The sequence below is a fragment of the Macaca thibetana genome, chromosome 6 (assembly GCF_024542745.1).
Source record: "Macaca thibetana thibetana isolate TM-01 chromosome 6, ASM2454274v1, whole genome shotgun sequence".
Taxonomy (NCBI): domain Eukaryota; kingdom Metazoa; phylum Chordata; class Mammalia; order Primates; family Cercopithecidae; genus Macaca; species Macaca thibetana.
The window spans coordinates 144,445,749-144,471,398 of record NC_065583.1 but is presented as its reverse complement, the minus strand read 5'-3'; the positions used below and the strand labels follow the sequence as shown (position 1 = coordinate 144,471,398).

The 25,650-nt window shown below is 39.3% G+C and overlaps 1 protein-coding gene across 4 annotated transcripts; it reads left to right on the top strand.

Annotated features, from left to right (window-relative positions):
• The first annotated feature begins 560 nt into the window (after nt 1-560).
• Nucleotides 561-25,167, top strand: HMGCS1 (3-hydroxy-3-methylglutaryl-CoA synthase 1). 4 transcript variants are annotated; one of them, XM_050793462.1, is made up of 12 exons: nt 571-711; nt 6,510-6,568; nt 9,419-9,548; nt 15,268-15,725; nt 16,106-16,231; nt 17,081-17,245; nt 18,341-18,506; nt 19,338-19,508; nt 20,032-20,138; nt 21,569-21,694; nt 21,907-22,070; nt 23,338-25,167. In XM_050793462.1, the coding sequence occupies exons 4-12, from the start codon at nt 15,278-15,280 to the stop codon at nt 23,425-23,427; spliced, it is 1,563 nt and encodes a 520-aa protein (XP_050649419.1). In that variant the 5' UTR covers nt 571-711; nt 6,510-6,568; nt 9,419-9,548; nt 15,268-15,277; the 3' UTR covers nt 23,428-25,167. The 4 variants fall into 4 exon arrangements, with proteins under 4 accessions (XP_050649417.1, XP_050649419.1, XP_050649416.1 ...); XM_050793459.1 differs by lacking the exon at nt 9,419-9,548; XM_050793461.1 differs by lacking the exon at nt 9,419-9,548 and having other exon boundaries at nt 6,490-6,568.
• The last annotated feature ends 483 nt before the right edge of the window (nt 25,168-25,650 follow it).

Here is a 25,650-nt window from a genome sequence, read left to right as displayed (position 1 = left end):
AGACAATATTTGAGTATTTACAAATCGAGTATTTAGAATATTTACACATATACAAGTTCTGGGTGAAATATTCTGCTCCAATTTGTAATCTAGGCACACTTTGCTAGAAAACGTTAAGATTGAATTCAAATCAAGTACAGTATTTCAGAAATCTTTCAGGTGAAGCCTAGCTCTGGTTGCTAGGCAACCTGACAGACTCCCAAGCTGGGACCAACTCGCCTCCCACACTTGACCATCTCTCCAGTGGTGGGACGCGGAGTACCCATTGGTTCGCATCTCCTCTCACTTAGCCCCAAATGGTCGGAGAATCTCTCACTCCGCTCCCGTTGGCTCTCGCCGTCTCTTGCCGCTCCGTCATTGGCAAGTTGGCTCTCGTGCCACCCCACGTCAGTCTCTCACACCACTTCCTCGGCCCTGAGACTTTGTCCCCGCCCCTTCCCCCCGCCCTTCCAGCCACGAGGGAAAATCCTAGCGAGTCACCGCCTCTAGTTTCCTTTTGATTGGTAGAAGCCGGACTAGGGGGCGGGCGCTACAGAGCAACTCTACTGGCCGTGATTGGCTGCTGGAGCCACCGTCCCGCCTCCCAGCGACTCTCGGCGGTGCCGGAGTCGGGTGGGTTGGCGGCTATAAAGCTGGTGGCGGAGGGGAGGCGCCGCGGACTGTTCTTTCGTGGCTCACTCCCTTTCCTCTGTTGCCTCTCGGTCACGCTTGGTGAGTGTCCCGCGCGGTGGAGTAGAGCTAGGCTGCGGAGGTGCCGCGGGCGGGTGTGGGCTAGACGGAGGCGGTGTCCTTGACTAGGCCCGAAGGAGCTGGGGCTCTGGGTCAGGACGGAGGCGTGGACCTTGCCCGGGAGGATGGGGCACCGTGAGTGGGGCCAGGCTGGGGCTCCCTCGCCAGGGACCTGAGGCTGACCGTAGCGGATCTGAGAAGAGCCGAGGACACAGGCGAGTCGCGGAGGGGAGAACGCGAGAGGGCGTTGAGGTCTAGGTGTTCTAACGACATAGGAATTGGAGGTGCCAGAGAGGCAGCTGTGACCGCCTAGAGGGAAGTGGGGGGTGTCAGGAGGGTAGAGAAGAGAGTTGGGCTGCCGAGGCGTTTCCAGAGCCTTGGTTAAGGGTGGACGCCAAAGGATGGGTAAGATCCTCTTTAGACAGGCTGGTTGGTTCGTAGGGGGTGTGTCCTGCTGCCACATATAGAGTTGATGGAAAGAAGGGAAGTGGGTAGAATTACTTTTCTTCCTCAGCTCAGGTGCAAGAAAGCGTTCACAACCGTGATTTAGACCTGGCTAAGTATTGGGGCTCAGTCTGTACTTGCTTCAAGTCGCATAGATCACTGCCTCCCGCCTTCGTGCCTCCGTATTTTTTTTATGTCTGCGTTTTAAAAAATAGGCTTCCTTGGTGTTCTGAAATCCCACATCTCCCTCCTGCTAATACCTTCAGGACTAGCTTTAGGTGATACAATGTAATGGGCAGGCACTCACAGAGTCCTCACACAAATAGGTTTTAGATTAAGCTAAGGATATTTCAAAGCAAGTATATGGAGTCTTTGAAAACGCACGTCCGGCCTGGATCAGTGGTAGAGAAATGATTATTCTGATCACTCTGGAGGAGGGATTTGGGGAACAGATAATGTGAGGTTGTGCTTGTTTGTCATGCTTGTCCCTGTGGCCTTAGCCTTAAGGCATCACTGGCTGCTTTCACCGCTCACCTCTGCTGCAGCTCCCCACCTTCCCGAGGATGATCTTGCCACCTGCTGCAGTAGGATGACGTGCTCTGGCTGCTGCTAACTAACATTTGCTCTGTTTCAGGCATGAATCATGAAAAACAATTGACAAGATAAACAACAAAATTAAGACAAATGGAAGTGCTCCTAGAGTTAACAGATTTTTCCTTCTGAGATGGGTTTTGGACTTTATTGCACAGATACTATTAGATGAGAGGCAGTTGAAAGTCCTTAACATTTTCCGTGTCAGTAGTTCTTTGCACTTGAGACACCTAAGCAGCTTGTGTTCTTTAAACTTTATTTTAAAATTTCAGTTATTTTTGTGTGGAGAAGGGAGCAGGGATAGCATACCTTATAGGAAGAGAGAAAGGCTTTCTTTGTGTCTACCTTTGTAGATATTTCTCACCTAAGTTTGTAAGTTTGCCCTTTATTCAACTGTAGTCTAGTTCAGCTCAATTCTAGTATAAACATCAGTAACCCCAGCGCTCAGAAGGTATGACGTATGCTGGGGGGAGGGAGTGTAAAAGGATATTTTATGTTTGGAGCCGTAGACCACATCATTTGGGCCTTGTTTTAATTTTGTTTCTCATCTTAAATATTCCTCCAGATTGCTTTTACATCTTGTTTCTTTTAACTGTGGATTGATTTTGAGATTTTGACTTAGATAGCTTTTCTCAGAAGAAATAAATGCAAAAACCCCAGATATTGTTGTAACATGGGTTTCCTGGGTCCTCTAGAATCATTTAAAACCTGGTTGTATCTTCCAGAATCCAGAATTGGATATGAGATGTGGCTTGAGAAGTTTGTTTTGCTACATATCAAAATCTCCAATTAGTTTCCTTTAGAAAGGAATATAGCCTTGCCGGGCGCGGTGGCTCAAGCCTGTAATCCCAGCACTTTGGGAGGCCGAGACGGGCGGATCACGAGGTCAGGAGATCGAGACCATCCTGGCTAACACGGTGAAACCCCGTCTCTACTAAAAAATACAAAAAACTAGCCGGGCGAGGTGGCGGGCGCCTGTAGTCCCAGCTACTTGGGAGGCTGAGGCAGGAGAATGGCATAAACCCGGGAGGCGAAGCTTGCAGTGAGCTGAGATCTGGCCACTGCACTCCAGCCTGGGGGACAGAGCGAGACTCCGCCTCAAAAAAAAAAAAAAAAAAAAAAAAAAAGAAAGGAATATAGCCTTATAATTTTACGCTGGGTTTCTGTGGAACCAAATATCATAGAAGGATGTGTGATATTTTTGTTTTTCAAGAAGGTAGTATAGATTTAAAAGGCTGCGATACATATTACCTGTCCTAATGATAGTACTCTCTCTCTCTCTCTCTCTCTATATATATATATATTTTTTTTTTTTTTGAAGCAGAATCTCACTGTGTCGCCCAAGCTGGAGTGCAGCGGGGTGATCTCAGCTCACTGCAACTTCCGCCTCCCAGGTTCAAGCAATTCTCCTGCCTTAGCCTCCCGAGTAGCTAGGACTACAGAACACCACACCCAGCTAATTTTTTTGTATTTTTAGGAGAGATGGGGCGTCACCATGTTGGTCAGACTGGTCTTGAACTCCTTACCTCAAATGATCCATCCGCCTCAGCCTCCCAAAGTGCTGGGATTACAGGCATGAGCCACTGTGCCTGCCTAGAGCTAGATTCTTAATCTCTTCATCCTAATGCGTGGTGTGTGTTGATGTTCACTTAGTGTCTGTCAACTGAGTGTAGTTACACCAGTAGAGGAGAGGCTACTCTTTGAAAGCTTGAAGTCTTGTCTTCATCTTTGCAGGGTTTGTGGTTGTGTGTGGGTGCATATGGGAATGATTGTAAGACCAACAAATGTTTTCTGATTCCATATGGGCTTCTTACATTGTTCACCTTGGAATCTGTGAACAATTGAAACCATTTGCCTTGAACCATAGCAGTAGAGAGCCAGTTTCTTTAAACTAGACACTATGGTGCTGCAGGTCATCTCAAAAGTGATAATAGGCTACTCTGGACACGCTGCCTATAGGGATCCCTGCTCTGCAAGGAGCAGTAACAAATTTAAAAAAAAAAAAAAAAAAAAAAAAAAAAAAAGTGATAGCAGAAAGCACTTACTACTGAGGGCTGCTACAAGTATTAAATCGAAAAGATTTGTCCTCTAGTAGTTATAACTCCAAATTCAGCCACTGAAAAATACAGCAATTGAGTACCTTTACTTCAAGATCTCAAAGGGATTTCAAAAAATCAAAATATATAGCCCCTCTCCCAATAGAAGTGTAGGAATCCTGTATGGGTAAGAAGACTGCCCATAACTAGTTTTCCATAGACAGTAGGCTATGTAGACTTGGGTATGAATGACCTACCTCTGTAGAAGTACAGGTCCCTGATTAGAAAACTGATTTTCTGTGTGATTTATCAAGGAAACCTTCCAGGAAGAGGTGACTTAGAACAGGGCCTTGAAAATGAGTAGAATCTCTGATAGGCAGACCTCCTCCTGGGAGGAGGCAGGAATGTCCATGCTTTTTACTTGGAGAACTATACCAGAGTGTACAGGTTTGAGCAAGTCTTTCTTAACATTAGTTTTTACTTGCTTGCTCCTAAGGAGGAAAGGTTGCCAACTTGTTCTTAATTTCCTAGATTTATCTCCTGTAACAATGAGAAAGATCAACAGGTAACTGTTTATGTTTTATAGTTTATATACTAAAATGTGTAGGTGATGAACTTCTCCAACCACTTGTTTGAATCAAGGCTAAGGAGGGAGCCAGAAGGAAGTATTCAGAACCCTGAGTAAACTCCAGAAGAAACCATCATTGCATAAATCTGATTGGCCCTAGACAATTCTTATCATTCTTGTGTTTTAGTCTTTGCCTGACTCAAAGTGCCTATATTTTATCCCAGGAGTCTACACACCTGCTTTGTGGTAACCTGCCCAGCTACTTGCCCTTCATTAACTGCTTCTTGACCCATGTTGATTCCCTCTGTCACTTACTCTGAAAAGACCTGTTAGAAATAAGCTTGTGATCTGCTTGAGACTTTGGCAATACTGGTTTAGCCAGAATGGAGAAATCCTTAAGTAGCACAGCAGTTCTTTCTGAATCTTCTATTTGTTTCTTCTTTGTTCTCTGTGTCTCTCCCACCTAACCTCCCTTTCCAATTTAAGTAATCAAAATAGAAAGAGGAGCCCAGGCAAGGTGGCTCATGCCTATAATCCCAGCACTTTGGGAGGCCAAAGTGGGTGAATTGCTTTAGCCCAGGAGTTGGAAAACAGCCTGGGCAACATGGCAAAATCCCATCTCTACAAAAAATACAAAAATCAGCTGTGTATCGTGGTATGCACCTGTAGTCCCAGCTACTTGGGGGGCTGAGACAGGAGGATCACTTGAGCCTGGGAGGTCAAGGTTATAGTGAGCAGTGACCATGCCACTGCCTTCCAGTCTGGGTGACAGAGAGACACCCTGTCTCAAAAAAAAAAAAAAAAATTGAGGGAATATAGGCAGTTCAAGGAAAATTTCCTTGTCACAAGCAGTGTCAAATGCATATACATACATGAACATCAAGAAGAAATATTATTTAAGTAGTCTTAACATGGAGAAGGAATCATGTTTTTCAAGAACTGGTCTCTGTGGTCTGCTTAATTTGCAGAAGACAAAGGCATAATTTGAGATAATAAAGAACAAAAGATAGGTTATTTTCTCAAAGTATATATAATACTGTAGAGACATTTTTGGAATATTGTAGTAGTCTTTGCCTACAAAACTTAAGATCTATTTCTTTTCACGGGGCAGTGGGGGTAGGTGGGTAGTAAACTTAGTCAATGAAGTATGGCTGTGAGGAGCTCTTAAATTATGTAATTATGTAAATAAAGTAAAGCTTTACTAAATACTAATAACATCCGAATGTAGTCACCAGTGAATTCATTAAGGGCAGATCCTAAATTTGCCAGTAATTAAATAGAGAGCAGAGGAAATGGTGTATGCTGTGTTAAACACAGAAGCTGTCATCTCAAGTAACAGTCTTTCAAAACAGATGGACTGAAGAATATGTTCCAGTCACTTTCGAAAATTATTTCTACTTAATTTACATAATAATGTTTAATGGTCCTGTGTCTAAATGCTTAATTTTTTAACATAAGCACTAAGGGGGAAAATCACTTTCTAAAAGGTTTGGAGGGTGAAGGTGGCAGTGTTGAAAATGATTAGATCTTGCTAGAAAAAATACCTTTGTATAAGAACTAAGGTAATATTCAGTGTATTAGTGCTTTATGTTACAAAGTGTCTTCATGTATGTTACCATCTCAGCAGTCCTTCACAATGATCTGGGGAGGGCAACTATTAGCTTCATTTTATCGATGAGGAAACTGAGGTCCAAAATTGGTGCCAAAGCCACAATCTCTTATATGCAGTGCAGGCTCTTGAATGCATAGATCCCTTTACTCTAGGAGTTTGCTAACTCATTACAACTTGTTTATATTCCTTTCCTCCAGTTCTTGAAAACCTTGGTTTAAAGCCTCAATTGGTGACATGGGCTTCTTATTTCCTTGAGGTTTTTTGTTTTTTCCTTCCCACAATAGTGATCTTCTTATATCCATTTATTACCAGGACTGAACCTATCACTAAAAGGGCTAAGAAAATCAGGGGGAAAATGTGTTATAAGCTTTAACTATGATTTTTTCTAAGCAAATGTCAAATTCTATTCTGCATAATGTAGTTGGATAAGGAATTGCTTATCTTAACTCACTTTGAGTTGGATTCATTAGTATTTGAATTTGGGTAGTGATTTGTAACTTTAAAAGCAGTTCTTATTTGAAATTCCTAGTGCCCGAAGGAGGAAACAGTGACAGACCTGGAGACTACAGTTCTCTATCCTTCACACAGGTATGGCATCCTGTCATGCTACTTAAGGAAAGTATTCCTCTCTAATGGAAGGAAGAAATTTTGGTATCCTAGAGCGAATAACAATTTGTTTGTGCCATATGTTCTTAAAACCCCTTTTAGGGTTCTGCCTTATCTTTAAAATTTTGTTAATGCTGTAATGCTTCAGGAGACTAATTTTGTGTTTATTAGACTAATGTTTAAAATCTAGAAACAAATTTTAAAAATTAGTGTTCACTCATAAGAGAAAAATTGCATATAATAAAATGTAACTACATGAACTACTTAATCAGAAACAATCAGAGGTAAGCATGTCTGCCAGTAATGCTTTTTAAATTACAGCCTCAAAAAATATGTATCTGGGCTGCGGATGAATGTTTAAAATTATGTGAGAATGGGCCAGGCGCAGTGGCTCACGTCTGTAATCCCAGCACTTTGGGAGGCTGAGGTGGGCGGATCACCTGAGGTCAGGAATTCGAGACCAGCCTGGCCAACATGGTAAAACCCCGTCTCTACTAAAAATGCAAAAAAATTAGCCGGGCATGGTGGCAGGTGCCTATAATTCAAGCAGCTTGGGAGGCTGAGGCAAGAAAATCGCTTGAACCCAGGAGTCAGAGGTTGCAGTGAGCCGAGACTGCGCCACGGCACTCCAGCCTGGGCAAGAGTGGGACTCTGTCTCAAAAAAGAAAAAATTATGTGAGAATGGACAGTAATTGCAAATGTATTTCAACTGGTAATCTAATTATTTTCAGCCATTGCTTTCTCATATTGCCAGAGAGTGCTTCTCTTACGATTCTGCTTTTTTTGTATTTCAAGATTATGATTTCCTATGGATGTTAATGACGTTAGATTAGAAGTCTAGTGCAATTTCATTTATTCAACATTAGCATCTACCATATGCCAAACAGTGGGCTGGGTACCAGGGACACAAAAATGAAAAAAGCACAGTTCCTGCTCTCCAAAAGCTCCTTGTTTAATGCAGAGAGGCTAAGCCTAAATAGTAGAAGAGAAACTTGGCAGAGTTATTGAATTTTCCTTATCTGAAATGCTTGGGACCAGCACCATTAAATATTTTGGATTTTTCTGAATCATGGAATATTTGAGAAAACATACCAGTTGAGCACCCCTAATCCGAAAATCCAAAATCCAAAATATTCCAATGAGCATTTCCTTTGAGCATCATGTTGGTGCTCAGAGAGTTTCAGATTTTGGAGCATTTCAGATTTTGCATTTTTGTATTAGGAATGCTCAACCTGCAGCATCTTGACAATGGTTAGATATGCAGTTTGGAAAGAACTGTTGGCCTATGATAGAGAAGAGAGCAGAGGCAGAGCTCAATTAGGAGGGACTGATGCTGAAGTCTTTCCCCAACACAGCCATTGAGGAGCTAGATTAGGACTTCCCTTACACCAGTATCATCAGCTAGTTTCCCTCACCTTTTTCTCCCCTTTCCAGTTCTCTTTCATTTCCAGATTTATTCTCAGAATAACTATATAGGTCTTTTATGTATTGTAGACAGGAAGCATTCAGAAAACATTAACAAGGCTTCCTTATCTTGCTTTACTGACTCTGGAAATAGGGTATGGAGTTTCTTTTGTCCACCAGAGGGAGTGAGCCCTCACTTAAATGAGACTTGTTTAAGACTTTAGTTGTCTCTTGGTACTGCTTTGTTGGAAAACTTGAAAGGTTTACAAAATTCTCTGAAAGTTGCCTTTTCTCTCCTTTTTTAAGGATGGAATTTTTAAAAAAATGTATATATTTTATTATAATTACAGAGTCTTCATTATTCTCCTTAGACTTATTTTATGGTGAATATAGTACTCTGAAAAATAATAAAATGCATTATCTGCAAAAAATTAAAAACATATGTAAGTTTTTTAACCCTCAGATTTTTAAAACTATATTCTACTTAGAAAATTTTTGTGATTTGTCTCTTTTTTTTTAATTAAAAAAAATTTTTTTTTTTTTGAGATGGAGTCACACTGTGATCCAGGCTGGAGTGCAGTGGTGCGATCTTAGCTCACTGCAGCCTCCGTCTCCTGGGTTCAAGCCTTCCTGCCTCAGCCTTCCAAGTAGCTGGGATTACAGATGCCCGCCACCATACCCAGTGAATTTTTGTATTTTTAGTAGAGACGGAGTTTCACCATTTTGGCCAGGCTGGTCTTGAACTCCTGACCTCAAGTGATCTGCCCACCTAGGCCTTCCAAAGTGCTGGGATTATAGGCATAAGCCATCACACCCGGCCTCTTTATTCTTAAATAGTGAATTAACCATAATATTCTATTCTCTGATAGGGTAAAGAGTGAATACCATAATGTGAGCACCTCAGACCTATAGCTAGTCTTTTTTTCACCTAATTTATACCTAGCTATATCTAGCCTATTCCAGAGAGCATTTGAAAGGACAATGTAAGAGCACATCCTCAATAGGATAGTTAAAAGTAACATTTGCTGGGCACGGTGGCTCACGCCTGCAATCCCAGTACTTTGGGAGGCCGAGGCAGGTGGATCACTTGAGGTCAGGAGTTTGAGACCAGCCTGAACAACATGGTGAAACCCCATCTCTATTAAAAATACAAAATCAGCTGGGTGTGGTGGCACCCACCTGTAATCCCAGCTACTTGGGAGGCTGAGGCAGTAGAATCGCTTGAACCTGGGAGGCGCAGGTTGCAGTGAGCTGAGATCATACCATTTCACTCCAGCCTGGGCAACAAGAGCAAAATTCCGTCTCAAAAAAAAAAGTAACATTTGAAACCAGAAACAATTTTCTGTTCTTCTAAATGTCATGAAAGCAGTTATTTCTCTGTATTAATTTTCCTGTCAACTTACTCTCTTTTCTCAATTTGAACCAAAGGCTAAATATTTCAGATTAGATGGCTTTTTACCAAGAACATAATGGAAAAAAACATTGGCTGTCAGAAACCCTCAGAGGATGAGTAATATTGACTGAGTTGGACAATGTAAAAATGATTTTTTCCATCAAGGTCAGAATTGTGATTCACTTTCCATTTGATGTATGTGCGTTATTTTAGTTAACCTACATTTTTTGTTTGTTTGTTTGTTTTCAAATGAAACAAGTCATGTAGTTAATGTAGGACATTTAGGAGTCATAGAGTTGTACCTTATTTTAGGAGTACTATAATACAAAGAATTGATCAGTGCTCATCAGACTATGACAAATACAGATTAATTCTGAAATTGAAGCCTTGCATTATAGCTTTGTTTTATAGAGAATTGTACAAGCATTATAAGGATAATTAAATATGTTGCCAGTGTTGCTGCGTGATGCTCTTAAAAGACTAAACTGAATTTATTAGTGAGTACAAGTATATTGCAAACTGGTTTATACCTTCAAAACGGTATATTACCTGTTCATTTTATTTCCAATAGTGTTAAAAACAACTGAGCCAGGCAAGGAAGACCATACTGTCTTCAGCACGTTTAAAGCAGTTTGAAGAGTTGAAAATAATCTAAAGGGTAGCCTTGTGGGAAAGGCTGGGAAGGTGGTTACTCCTACTTCAGTGACTTAAGAGATCATAAGTAGCAGCTTATATGCCTATGGACTAGTCTTTTTCTGGTAACAGTAGTTGTAGAGCACTTTCTTGTGGACTATCTGGTATCTTATTTTACTATAAACTTAGAATTCATGCCTAGTGGCATATTAGACAGCCCTTTTATATTTTCGTTTCAACTTCAGCAAAGTGGGAACCAACTTTATCAAAAAATTGATGGGAAAAGTTTGTTGAGGCTCAGAGTGAGGATAGATGTAGAGCATTTCAAGCACCTCATATCGAGAAAATCAGTAGTCTTCCATCTGAGTTGTAGACACAGGAAAGGAGTTGAAGATGAATGGAGTAGGAATGTAAAAGCCTTATCTTTATCCTCCCAGCTTTAGGTTTTAACAAGAATGAACTTCCCTTAGTCTTTCTTTATGCTCCTGTCCCTGAATGTTGGTGATGACATTGTTTTTCCTGTATTGAATACAGAAATATGGCCAGTACTTTAAGAATTAAGAGGATATAATTGGGAAGTAGATTGTTGTGTTTAGGGGTTTTCCTTTCCATTGTGGAATTGAGTAGCAGCAGTATATATACTATGTCTGGTAAAATGGGCCATACAGTAGTCTAAGACATGAGAAGACCTTAAGGAACTTGGACGTAGTTGAGGTGACCAGACTATTTAATCTGCTTAGGTGCCACAGCAAAATACCATAGAGTAGGTGTTTTAAACAGCAGGTATTTATGATCTCATAGGTCTTTAGTCTGGAAGTCAGAGTGCCAGCGTGGTTGGTTCCCGATGACGGCTCTTCTGGATTGCAAGTGGCTATGTCCTCACATGGCACAGAGAGAGTATGAGAGCATGAGCAAACTCTTGTGGTACCTTCTTATAAGGGCGCTGATCTCATCATGAGGGCCCATCCTCATGACCTCATCTAAACCTGATTATTTTCCAAAGGCCCCATCTCCAAATGCCATCACATTGAGAGTTAAGGCTTCAACGTATGAATTTGGTGGGGAAATACAGACATTCAATCCATAATATAGGCAGATATTTGGGAAGTAACACAGTTGAAAGCACTGAATGCTGTATTTTGTACTATCTGAAGAATCTGGGATATAATAAATTTAAGATGCTTCATTACCAATTAAATTAAGATACAATGCTTTTTTGATTACTTAGAATGTTTTAAAGAGCTCTTTTAGAGTTAGACATAGATTTTTGTCATGTGTCACTTGCATATTCAATAAGATGGAAAACACATAAAGAATTGCTAAATTTCACATATTTAGAGTCTGCCTTCTGAATTGTTTTTGGAGTCAGAGTTATTAATACCTGTAATTTTCCATTAAACATCCTCTGTGCGGCCAAGAGAATTGGTGATGTAGCATTCCTTTCAAGAGCCCAAAAAAGAATGGGAAGGTTATGGTGCTGACCTTCAGCTTCGCGATTATGCAAAGCCAGCCTACTTTGACTCCTGCTTAGGGATTCACCACCTTCTACTTCCTTCCCAGTCTGTTTGGTTCCTAGAGGGTGAAATGAGTGCTCCAGTATCATATCTGAGAATTTCTTTCAGGCTGTTGACTGTCAGCTGCAAATGTCATGCTGGCAGTTTTGTTATTTTCCCATGTGTAAGCAATGACAGCATCATAATTGGCTTCTGTCTGATAGCAATTGTAAGAGGAATCCCAATTTCTGAAATGTTACCCAAGAAAGTGACTTTTAATTGACGAAGTATGATGGTGTAGAAGGACAGGCAAGAAATGCAAAAGGTAATTTAGAAAGGTTTCATGGGTAAAATGTGACCTATGTGATCTAGGGCTATAAAGGATTTCAATAAGCAGAAGCACGAGGTGGGTTGTTGAAGAAAGCACTAAATTTTTTGGATAAAGAATATAATAATTTGAGAGTAAAGAGTAGAGGGAGGATTATGTAGGTAAATAGTTGTAAGATGGGGAAAGATTGGGTAGTATTTAGCATTTATCCTTGATTGTTGACTTTAGTATAGTTCTCTTTGTGTGTTTTCTAGTATAAATTGCATACATGAAAGTTAAGAATCTTGTGTTAAGTCCCATATAAGAAGGAAGTAGATAGGAAGACCAAACTGGAAAAATATATGGAGGTGTTTGTGAAATGACAGGAATGAAAGCAGCTTGTCTGAGCCTGATCTCTTCACTTCCTCAGTGGTGGTTCTGAGCGCTGGTGTGGCTGAACTCCACTTACCAGGGAAAAGGGCATAAAGGAAACAGGGTTTGTGTGGAAGAAGTGGGGTAGAATAAAGTGGAGAGGGTCTCTGTTCATTTAGTGTATCTGGCAGTGTGCTTGTCAAGTGATAAAACACTTGAGAATAGAAATTTGGAATTCATTCTATACATTTTCTTCTTTCCCTAACATTTAGTCAGTTACAGTTTCTGCTAGTTCTTTTGCTTTTTCCATATTTTTGGAGGCTGTTCCTCTTCACTCCACATATAGTAATTGCTCTAGTTCATGACCCGTGTCTTATCTGGACTGCCATGTCAGCTTCCTAACTCAACCATTCACAGCACCAGTGACTGTAAAACAGCGTTAGTGATAATAAAACAGTGGCTGTCAAACTTTTTTGACTGTGGCCCCCAGTAAAAAAACTACGCTTTGTATTGCAACTTATGTATACTTTATGTATGTATGAATAATTAAAACAAAAGGTTGATTCAAGAAAAATCTTTACGTTTACCCTGTGCCATGCAATTCTATATCTTGTATTCTTTTCTGTTTCATTTTTTTAAATGTGTGCTTGCCATCCACTAAATCGATTCCGGAGTTGGAAAAACACTGACCTGACAACTAATATCACCATGTTATTCCTTTTTTAAAACTCTCTGATGGCTTCTTACTATCTTCATGATAAATTTGAAGCCTTCAACATCAGTATACCAGAACCTTCATGACCTAACCCTTACCTAGTTATCCTAATCTATTATTTACCTGATCTACTCACTGGGGCTCATGTTTCATTCCAATAGACAAACAAAGCTTTTTGTAATTCCTTGTAGTCTGCCTTTCTTCATGCTGTCCACTCTGTTGAAAATCTACTACCCTCCATTTCTTCAGTACGTTACTGCTTACTCCTGCTCATTCCTGGGGCTCAAGTCAGGCCCCTATAACCAGGATGATTTTCCTAACACTCCTTGCCCTACCACCAGGCTGGGTTAGGTAGTTCTCCATTATATAATGTGGCTCTCAATGTTGTTACCTGTTTATTATTATGTGTTTTCTCTTATTATCCCATAAAATAGTGAATATTTGAGAGGATAAGGAAGTCTCCCATTAAACATCCATAATGTTTAGCATGTAACATGTTGATATTGTTTGGATGAATGAAAAAAAAGAAACAAAAACAATTCTTCTGTTTGGAAGGGAGACACAACTGGTATCTCTTAAGTCTTTTTTTTTTTTTTTTTTTTTTTTTCTTTTTCCCTCTACAGACAAGGTCTCACTGTCACCCAGTGGTGCAATCACAGCTCACTACACCCTTGTACTCCTGGGCTCAAGTGATCCTCCTGCCTCAGCCTCCCTAGTAGCTGGGACTACAGACATGCACCACCATGCTCAGCTCATTTAAAAAAAAAAATTTGTAGAGACAAGGTCTTGCTGTGTTGCCTAGGCTGGTCTTGAACTCCTGGGCTCAAGTGATCCTCCTGCCTCAGCCTCCCATTTGCACCTGGCCCCTTAAGACCTTTAATTGCAGAGTGGCAGAGGACAAATGACATAAATATAGGATTTGGCTTTCATTTTTAAGTATCAAATTAGTGGTGGGTTGACAAGTGATACAGAATGTTCATGAATCAGTTCAGCCCAGGTAACTCATAAACCAAGACCTTTGGGTCAATGAAATTCTGCCACGTAAGTGGCACCATCCAGTGATGTCATACCAAAAAAGGAAATTGAGTTGTAGAATTTTAAGTTTTAGGATTCTTTTCTCTAAAACTGAGGAGGTGTGCCACTCTTCAGAGCCTCACAACTACATTTCATTGGTTCTTATGCCATCTGGGTTCTGGTTAGAGGGCTGATGGAAGTACTCAAGAAAGATAAGAAGGTGGGAAGAAGGTACCTGTCTTGTTCTTGTCAGTGGCAGCAGCAACAGTGGGACTTTGGGTCTCTGGGTTCCATCTCAGCAGCAGAGGTGCTAGTACTGTAGCTCTAGCAGCTTCAGCAGGAGTACAGGCTCATGGGATCTGAAAACCACCTTTCCCACTTTGTTCTTCCAGCCCAGCCAACAGGTTTGTAGCTATTTCCCTGCATTAAAACTCCCCTCTGTTTGAAATATCTGGAGTAATTTTTCTTTTCCTGATTGATACAACCTGTTGAAGAAGCTGAAGCTCTGATAGGTTAAGTGCCCAACAATGGTCTTGTGTAGCTAGCAATTTTTGTTACTATTTGTAAGTAAATCTAGACACCACTTTTTAGTCCCTTTTTTAAAAAAGAGGACTGGTTTATCTATGATGAATAAATTATGTATGTATGTATGTATTTATTTATTTATTTTTGGGACGGAATCTCACTTTGTCACCAAGGCTGGAGTGCAGTGGTGAGATCTCGGCTAACTGCAAGCCCCTCCTCCTGGGTTCACACCATTCTTCTGCCTCAGCCTCCCAAGTAGCTGGGACTACAGGCGCCTGCCACCACGCCCGGCTAATTTTTTTGTATTTTTAGTAGAGACGGGGTTTCACTGTGTTAGCCAGGGTGGTCTTGATCTCCTGACCTCATGATCCGCCCGCCAAGGCCTCCCAAAGTGCTGGGATTACAGGCATGAGCCACCATGCCAGCCTGATTTATTTAAACTTTCAGGTAGTCAGGTAATTCTGATTTGTCAGCCGTATTTCTAAATTGTCATTGTATTTTATCTTACAGTTCTTTACAATGTAGAAAATCTTATTTGAGTGTTGTTTACCTCTAATAATCATGTTTTAAATCTAGAGATGCCCAATTTTGAATAAAATGAAAGCCTTTCTAAAAGACTATAATTTTAAATGATAATATTCCATTTGTATAATAATTGCTACTTCACATGTACACAATTGACTGCCCTAAATACTAAACTTAAAGAAACTAAACTAATACTTCAGATGATTGCTAAACTCTTAATATCTATTTCTCAATTTCAAACTTGAAAACCAGCAACTTATAACCTAATACAATGTTTTTTTCTGTTTCTCCTTTCTAAAGCTCTTTCACCATGCCTGGATCGCTTCCTTTGAATGCGGAAGCTTGCTGGCCAAAAGATGTGGGAATTGTTGCCCTTGAGATCTATTTTCCTTCTCAATATGTTGATCAAGCAGAGTTGGAAAAATATGATGGTGTAGATGCTGGAAAGTATACCATTGGCTTGGGCCAGGCCAAGATGGGCTTCTGCACAGATAGAGAAGATATTAACTCTCTTTGCATGACTGTGGTTCAGAATCTTATGGAGAGAAATAACCTTTCCTATGATTGCATTGGGCGACTAGAAGTTGGAACAGAGACAATCATCGACAAATCAAAGTCAGTGAAGACTAATTTGATGCAGCTGTTTGAAGAGTCTGGGAATACCGATATAGAAGGAATTGACACAACTAATGCATGCTATGGAGGCACAGCTGCTGTCTTCAATGCTGTTAACTGGATTGAATCCAGCTCTTGGGATGGTATGTTACATGCCTATTCCCCTCGTCCCCCAAAATTTTTTTCTGAGATTCAGTAGACCCAAATGACACTTTAGTTAATGCAATATGCAAACTTCTGTAATTTATACTTGTGTGGCTATATTAAGAAAGATATTATACCTGTCTGTTGTTATCTGAATTGTGAATTGGTTATCTTATCTTGTAGGACAAATGGTCTATTCAAAATTTAGTCAGATAGATGACAGAGCCTTGGCAGATGAATTAAAAAAAAAATTAGAGCATTTCTTTCTTTATCAAAGATGGGAAAAGCATATTCTGGGGGAAATATAACAGACTTCAGTTTCCATGTGTGGTTATAGTGTTGAATTCCTTCTTGTGAAATAACAAAAAATATTTTTCAGGACGGTATGCCCTGGTAGTTGCGGGAGATATTGCTGTATATGCCACAGGAAATGCTAGACCTACAGGTGGAGTTGGAGCAGTAGCTCTGCTAATTGGGCCAAATGCTCCTTTAATTTTTGAACGAGGTAAGTGCTTGGGAAAGCATTTTTGGTTTTTTTTAGCACAGTATGCTGAGAAAGTTGAAAATAGAAATAGGAGCTGTCACTTACTTAATGGTCATTAAATGCAGGTACTACTTGCTAAGAGCTTTATGTGTGTTACTGTATTTATGTTTTTGTTTTTGTTTTTGTTTTTTGAGATGGAGTTTCGCTCTTGTTGCCCAAGCTGGAGTGTAATGGCATGATCTCAGCTCACTGCAACCTGTGCCCCCGGGTTCAAGTGATTATCCTGCCTCAGCCTCCTGAGTAGCTGGGATTACAGGCACACGCCACCATGCCTGGCTAATTTTTTGTATTTTTAGTAACAGGGTTTCACCATGTTAGCCAGGCTGGTATGGAACTCCTGACCTCAGGTGATCTGCTCCCCTCAACCTCCCAAAGTGCTGGGATTACAGGCATGAGCCACCGTCCCCGGCCCGTATTTAATTTTTATAGCAGTTTTATGAGGTAGGTGGTGTCATCCCCACTTTACAGAGAAGTGGGTTAATGTAGGGTTTAAGTGATAACTTAAATAGTAACTTGCTCATAGTCAGTGGCAAGTGTAATTTGTCTTCAGTGTAGTAGAGTCACTGTGATCTCTGTTAGAGTTATGAAACTGGCTTGAAAAGTTGTATACCAAAGGAGTCTTAGGACTGTCCATGGATACTGTTATGTATCATTTCACTTATATTGGCTTCACCTTGTGATTTCTCTACTGTAAGTGGTGAGAATTGATCAGATAGTTAAGGAAAGTCCTTAGATAATTCAATATACTTACTAGCATACAGACATCAAGAAGCAGAAATATATAGACATCTTCCTTTTTGGTTCCAATAGGGCTTCGTGGGACACATATGCAACATGCCTATGATTTTTACAAGCCTGATATGCTATCTGAATATCCTATAGTAGATGGAAAACTCTCCATACAGTGCTACCTCAGTGCATTAGACCGCTGCTATTCTGTCTACTGCAAAAAGATCCGTGCCCAGTGGCAGAAAGGTAAGTTTTACCCATTTTCCTTGGTTTTGGGATCAGTTGAGAGCAGTGTAATGTACCAGTTGAGAGCAGTGTAAGGTATCTTTAGTAAGCAACTACTTTGTGGGCTTTCTTCATTTAATGTCCTTTTACCATTAATTCCTCATTCACCAAACAGCATTTTCCCGTAGTTTCTGGGAAAGTGTAATTTACTAGAAGAGGTAAACTTTGAAACTGAGGTATATCTCTGCAAAAATATTCAGGTCGGTTTACCCCTTGTAAGAAAATCAAAGTGGAGTAAAAGAAGGTAACTTGAATTTTGTTTTTTTGAGAGAGTTATTTTAAGAAGGTTTTGGACTACAGTTGTCATTCAGGGAAAACTAATGAAAATGAATTACTAAAGTGATCTTCCCCCAAAAATAATCTCTTTGCACTTGACCTGTGAATTTGTATTTGTTTTTTTACCATTGTCATTAATCTAGACATTTGTTGAGGCACTGAAAGAACAGTATTTGAGTTAATCCTAACACATTATTACATAAAGTATACTTTTTCTGTAGTCCAGCTTTGCTTTTTAGAGGTTATGAGAAAGGGTTAAAAATCATATTCAATGAAAATATCAGTGAATTCAGTGGCTCTGGATAAGAATCATTCTTGCAGTATACATTAACAGAAAGGTGGTTTTCTAACTTTTTATTAGGACCCACAGTAAGAAGTACATGTTACATTGTATGTGTATGCCAGACTGAAACAAAAATGTCATGACATTACTTACCCTTGCTGCAAGTTATACAGTTTGCTATTTTCCTACTGTATTTTGTTTTTTAAAATACTCTTCTACTAAAAAAAAAAAATTCTGAATCCTGACCCACTAAATTGATTATGTAACCTGCTAGTATGTATGACTCTTAAATTTGAAAATTAGTGACATGGTATATATTGTTTCATCTTTGAGTGTCTTTTTAAATGTACATTTTAAGGTATAGAGAGGTTTCATTATACAGTATATTTGTGGTTGCTGTTTAAACATACAAAAATATCCTAGCCTTATTCTAAAGTCAAACTTTAAGATTTCATGGCTTATATGAATTTAATAGTTTCCTTGGACTTCTCTTTCAGAGGGAAATGATAAAGATTTTACCTTGAATGATTTTGGCTTCATGATCTTTCACTCACCATATTGTAAACTGGTTCAGAAATCTCTAGCTCGGATGTTGTTGAATGACTTCCTTAATGACCAGAATAGAGATAAAAATAGTATCTATAGTGGCCTGGAAGCCTTTGGGTAAGAGGAGCTCTTATGAGTTTTTTCCTTCTATATTATAGCATTTTTAATATCTGTTAAGCTGTTATTTGTACAGACTGAGAAATTGAGAGACAGAAGGATCTTAGAAGTCATCTGGTCTAATCTATGTGTCTCAATCAGTGAAGAATCTAAGTCCAGAGAGGTGGTAGCTTTCATGCACAAATTCTTTAGACATTTCTATTCAGATTTTCTGATTTCTTTCTTTCAGCTGCATTCATGTTGTCACGATAAAATAACTGCACAAGGGCCTATATTCACTACAGCAGCCTCTTAACTCCTTGCCTCTCTCAGCACCCCTGCCCCCATGTCCTTTTCCATCCTGCACACTGCCACAGATGAAGTCAGCTTTTGTACTCCACCTGCCTTTTTCTCACTTTAGGCTCCCTAGCATGCTATGCGTGTTCAACTCATTCTGTTTCTCCCCGTGTCTCTTGTGTGTCCTTTCTCTATCTGATAAAATTATCCGTGACTTTTAAAACTTGGCTCCTGTAATACCATGACTTTTCTAACTAAATAAATATTATTGTGGACTTGAAATAGTATTCTATTCACTGCCAATAAAGCTACAGCAGGTCTATTAACCTATTCAAATCAAACAGTCTTAACTTGCTTATGAAAACTTTTGAGAAAAAGAACCATATATGTACAACTGTTATGATTTCTATAGCAATTAGATTGCTGCTACTTGGCTTTTAATAAATGGGAAAACAATTATATACACTTAAAGATTTGAATCCTAATTAGGCTGTTGTTTAGAGTAATAAAAACATAGGCTTTGAACACTGTAAAACTGTAAAATAAATCTTTCAGGGATGTTAAATTAGAAGACACCTACTTTGATAGAGATGTGGAGAAAGCATTTATGAAGGCTAGCTCTGAACTCTTCAGTCAGAAAACAAAGGCATCTTTACTTGTATCAAATCAAAATGGAAATATGTACACATCTTCAGTATATGGTTCCCTTGCATCTGTTCTAGCACAGTAAGTATAAATTTCACCTACTACTTAACTCCCCTTATTTGGTAGATGTTAGATTTCTAAGACCAAATCTGGTGTCAAGCATGTTGGTGGTAGATCACAGAAAATTTTATCTTGAGGCTCTCTAATCTGCTATTGTCCATTGACTTGAAGGATGTATGGGTTGAGGCTACAGTTCTTCCAGAAGTATTTGTTAATTTCATACCGGCTTTCCTGGCTCCATGGTTTTTTTTTGTTCTTGACCTACAGTTGAACTACAAATACCTGGTTAATGAAGTAACTTGTTTTGTGGCATGACTTTCACAAGCTCTGTCATTGCCCACAAGATGAAAACTCACATGCTGCAATATTAAAACTAAGTTAGATTCCCTACTGTAATATTAACACTTTGAGTTATATCTTTAAAACTTTAAGTTAGATTCTACTTTAACTTATAGCCTGAATTTTTATTGCTACTTGTATAGCTTCCCACGCGTTGTAGCTTTGGATCAGTTAAACTTCTTAACTATTGTTACACCCTATATAGGTACTCACCTCAGCAATTAGCAGGGAAGAGAATTGGAGTGTTTTCTTATGGTTCTGGTTTGGCTGCCACTCTGTACTCTCTTAAAGTCACACAAGATGCTACACCAGGTAAGGGCTAAATCTTTCAAAAATAATGTATTATGAACTGAGGCCGGGCACAGTGGCTCAAACCCGTAATCCCAGCACTTTGGGAGGCCGAGGCGGGCAGATCACCTGAGGTCAGGAGTTCAAGACCAGTCTGGCCAACATGGTGAAACCCCATCTCTACTAAAAATACAAAAAATTAGCCAGGTAAGGTGGTGCATACCTATAGTCCCAGCTACTCGGGAGGCTGAAGTAGCAGAATCGCTTCAATCCAGGAGAGCGAGGTTGTGGTGAGCTGAGATTGCACTACTGTGCTCCAGCCTGGGTGATAGAGCGAGACTCTGTCTCAAAAAAAAAAAAAAAAAAAAAAAAAAGAATGTATTGAAAACTACTCTGGGGAAGTTGATTTTGCAGGCTTCTGCAGGCTTCTCAAGTGAGCACCTGAATCTGTCCTACAGATCATTACAATATTTTAGTCTTCATTACTTCTTCAATAGGTTTTTACTCTCTGCCCAAAAAATCTACCTTATCCAAAAAAAAAAAAAAAAAAAAAATTCTACTTTTTTTTTTTTTTTTTTTTTTTTTGAGATGGAGTCTCGCTCTGTCGCCCAGGCTGGAGTGCTGTGGCCGGATCTCAGCTCACTGCAAGCTCCGCCTCCCGGGTTCCCACCATTCTCCTGCCTCAGCCTCCCGAGTAGCTGGGACTACAGGCGCCCGCCACCTCGCCCGGCTAGTTTTTTGTATTTTTTTAGTAGAGACGGGGTTTCACCGTGTTAGCCAGGATGGTCTCAATCTCCTGACCTCGTGATCCACCCGTCTCGGCCTCCCAAAGTGCTGGGATTACAGGCTTGAGCCACCGCGCCCGGCCAAAAAAATTCTACTTTATCTGGATAAAGGATAGGACTAAGTTATCTAATTTTTATAGGCTTATGGTCATGGCTATATTTAAGGTCACGTTTGTGCTTTCCCTGAGCAGCAATGAGCAAAAATGTAGAGATAAACTGATGAAAACTTGACATAACTTTTTAAAATTATACCATGGGCCAGGTGCAATGGCTCACACCTATAATCCTAACACTTCAGGAGGCTGAGGTGAGAGGATTGCTTGAGGCCAGATGTTCAAGGCCAGCCTCAGCAACATAGTGAGACTCCATCTGTATAAAAAATAATAATAAAATAATTATACCATGAATTAATTGTAGAAAAGTTATTTATAGTTTCAAATTGTACCTGTTTCCTAACTTGTCTAGTGGTGGATACTCAATAATAGATTTCCAGTCTGAGATCATAGGAGATTTGTCAAATAGGTATCTTATCTTTTAACTAATCAATAGCCAGTAGTTTTAACAAAAATGAAAAGTTGTTTTATCTCATTTGGCAACATTTTACTTAGGCTTCTTTTGGACATGATTTTTTTTAAAGTCTTTTAATGTTGGAATTATTTACTATTTTAGGGTCTGCTCTTGATAAAATAACAGCAAGTTTATGTGATCTTAAATCAAGACTTGATTCAAGAACTTGTGTGGCACCAGATGTCTTCGCTGAAAACATGAAGCTCAGAGAGGACACCCATCATTTGGGTAAAAATATTAAATGTTCTTTAACCCAAAGCTTATTTGGAGAGCTGATATCATTAAGGATGCTACATATAAGATAAGGATGTCAAGACTTTACTCAGTACTAATCTGATGTCAGTGAAAATTATTGGGATATATGAAACTTATCTTTACTTTTATTACCAGATGACTTGTATATCATAACTAATTGTAGATATTCTCTCCCTTTCCTTTAGTCAACTATATTCCCCAGGGTTCAATAGATTCACTCTTTGAAGGAACATGGTACTTAGTTAGGGTGGATGAAAAGCACAGAAGAACTTACGCTCGGCGTCCCACTCCAAATGATGACACTTTGGATGAAGGAGTAGGACTTGTGCATTCAAACACAGCAACTGAGGTAAGTAAAAGAGTTCCTATCTCCGTATCTTAGGGTTTAGGAGACCTAACTGGGATTTAGCAACTTAAATAAATGTCAGTAAAGAAGAGTAATTCATAGTAAGGGCTCTGGGAGTAGATTCTAGCTGTACTATTTCCAATTGTATAAAGTGCTTTGCATTTGAATTATTAATATTTTAAGAATATACAGTAAAGGCCGGGTGCGGTGGCTTATGCCTGTAATCCCAGCACTTTGGGAGGCTGAGGCAGGCGGATCATGAGGTCAGGAGATCAAGACCATCCTGGCCAACATGGTGAAACCCTGTCTCTACTAAAAATACAAAAATTAGCTGGGCTTAGTGGCATATGCCTATAACCCCAGCTACTCAGGAGGCTGAGTCAGGAGAATCGCTTGAACCAGGAGTCAGAGGTTGCAGTGAGCTGAGATCACACCACTGCACTCCAGCCTGGTGACAGAGCAAGATTCCATCTCAAAAAAAAAAAAAAAGAAAGAAAGAAAAAGAATATGCAGTAAATAACTAGGTTTTATTAAGGATACCAGGATTTAAAGGAAGACGGATGTAGAGAGAAGGTTCATTTGTGGTGTGTGTCTTGGTGAGAGATGGAGTAGAGGGACAAGGATCCTTTCACATCTCATCCTAGATCATGGCCAAAATCTGTCCTCACATTGTCAAGAAGTAACAATCATAGCTATAATTTGAATTCCTGTTACATACTAGGCACTTTACTTACGTTTTCTTATTTAATCCTTACAACAACCTCCTTGAAGTTTATAAATGATACTGTCCTCCCTTTAGAGATGAGCCTCCAAGAGGTTACATTACTTGCCCAGGATTATAGCTAGTAAGTGTTGAAGCTAGGTTGTAAACTAAGGACTTTATAACCTTGAAACTACTTATTTATCTGCTTATTACAAGTTTGGTAAATGGATAGTTTGCTTCTTGCTATTATGCAAATTAGGTAGCAAGTCAAAACACCAGTGTTTGAGTTGCAAATACAAGATGTAACAAGTAAAATACTGTATGTGGTGGGTCTCTGTGGCAGGCTTCCTCTCTCCCCTTATATGGATAATTGTATACTAAATTCACCACAAGGTGAAAAATTGATATTTAGTTCCCTTCTTGAAAAGTTATATAGAATATATATTTAGCATAAACTTCTCCAGAGTTGTCCTTTATTAAGTTTCTTTACAGAAACTTTAATTGGTGCCATGATTCTTGGGGGGGAAAGAATCATAAGAGCCATCAACTTTTTTCCTTTCATTTTAGCATATTCCAAGCCCTGCCAAGAAAGTGCCAAGACTCCCTGCCACAGCAGCAGAACCTGAAGCAGCTGTCATTAGTAACGGGGAACATTAAGATGCTCTATGAGGTGCAAGACTTCAGGGTGGGGGTGGGCATGGGGTGGGAGGATGGGAACGGTTGGAGGAATGGGATATCTGGGGATAATTTTAAAGGATTACGTGTTACGTAAATTTTTATGTGACTGACATGGAGCCTGGATCACTATCGTGTACTTGGGAAAGTCTTTTTGCTCAATTTGCTGACATACTTCCTGTTGTGGTCTGGCCAATGCCAAATGTACTCGAATGATGTTAAGGGCTCTGTAAAACTTCATACCTCTTTGGCCATTCGTATGCATGATGTTTGGTTTTTAAACATGGTATAATGAATTGTGTACTTCTGTCAGAAGAAAGCAGAGGTACTAATCTCCAGTTAAGAATTTTTTTAACATGTAAGAATTTTGTACTTTGAACAACAAGATTACAGCAAGTACCTGTGGTTTTTGAAAAACATTTCTAGCTTGGGGAATGTGACCACATTCCCCAATGTGGTAAAATTGGGGTAAAATGTGATATGCATAAACCCTTTGAAAATAGCAAGACAAACATGCCCTTTTTCTAAAATGGATAAATCCTAAAGAGGAAGAAAAAAGTTGGGACAATAAAACACTGGCTCTGGAATCTGGAATGTTAAGTCCAGGCCAGCAGTGACAAAAGTTATTGTAATGACCTCTGAACAGAGAAACACTGCCATTGAACAGGCTTCTGGTATAGAAAACATGGTACCTTCAGGAGCTGTGAATATAACTCTAGTTGTGCCCCTGAATCAGTTCATGGTAGATTATGCTGAACAACAGTGAGATGTTATTGGAGGTGTGGATGAGGAAGTTTGTTGTTGCAGTCCTTCTTTGCACCTTATTTTAAAGAATAAATGAAACATTTTTCTGGTTATCTTTTTAAAAATTTAAAGTGGAAGGGAAGAATAGAGGCAAGGCATTATTAGCTTACTTCTGATGCTTCAGTGTTATAAATTCAACATATAGGCTGACAACCTAAATTCATGGTATAACACAGCTCTTTTCCTTTTTTTTTTTTTTTTCTGTATCTGTTCAATGAAAATAAGGTACAACACAAGTTTTTACCTAGTCTGACTAGAAGTATTCCACTTCAAGGTCTGAAGTAGTACTTTTACCTTAAAAAAAAAAAAAAAAAAAAAAGACGACAACAAACAAAAACTGTCACACAGGATGGATAAGAAGATTGGTTAAACAGTTTTGTGTAGATCTTTTTGGTGCTGAACTATGACATGAGCCTTATAGATTGTAAAATAGAGATAGTTGGAACTAATGTACAGAACTAAATTTTTTAAACTTTATTTGCTGTTAAATTCTGTGAAGTTTCAGTTATCTAAAATAAACATACACAAATATGAAATGTAATGTTTCAGATTGCAAGGTAATATGTAATGTAGTGTTTGTAAGATACTCTTGTCTAATATTAACTAGTAGTATTTTGATTTGTACAGTCATAATTTGTTAAAATGACTTCATTTAACATTCACTGATAGAGATTAATAATGTAAGTTCTGATTTAAAGAATGGTGGGAAAATGGTGCATGTATTACTTTTGCAACTGTTGGGGAGATCGGTATGTTTTGAAAAGAGTAATTTAACTTTTGGGTGCCAGGAAATGGGTTTTCTCAAAGTTCATTGCCGGCAATGGGCAGGCCTGCAAATACTGGCACAGAGCATTAATCATACACCTTATTAACGGTGAGGTGAATAACTTTGAAATAAAGTTTTAAAGAAATATTTCAGATACTTGAGTATTCTTTTTCACTCTTGAACTAACAACTTAGGCAAGAAATCAGCTACTATTCTATTTTTAAATATGGGCATTAATTTCATTTCAGTTCATTCACTCATTCCATTCATTTATCATTTCACAAACATTTGAAATCCTAATATAAGCAAGGTGCTCTGTTTAAGGCAGAAATTTAAAAATGTACAAGATGTATGGTCTTCTCTTTAAGGAGCTTTTCATCTAGAATGGAGGAATTTACACTGATAATTATTCTTACACTTGAAACAAATAAATTAACTCTCAAATTGGGTGGCAAGCATGTATAGACTTTGCTATAAATATTTATGAAATGAGTTACTGTTTTCCTTAAAAAAAGCTAGGACTCAGGGCTGACAATCAAAGAAGAGAAAATTTGGTGGTGAACATAGAACTGCCCACTACCAGCTAGAGCCTCCAACCTAAAAGTCCCATGTTGCTAGAGATCCCCAGGGGTTTT

Excerpts from the sequence above, each read along its gene's own strand:
- HMGCS1 (XM_050793460.1), top strand. The coding sequence starts at position 15,278 with ATGCCTGGATCGCTTCCTTTGAATGCGGAAGCTTGCTGGCCAAAAGAT. Across the intron at positions 16,232-17,080 it reads TCCTTTAATTTTTGAACGAG|GGCTTCGTGGGACACATATG; the intron begins GTAAGTGCTTGG and ends TGGTTCCAATAG. Across the intron at positions 21,695-21,906 it reads AGAGGACACCCATCATTTGG|TCAACTATATTCCCCAGGGT; the intron begins GTAAAAATATTA and ends CCTTTCCTTTAG.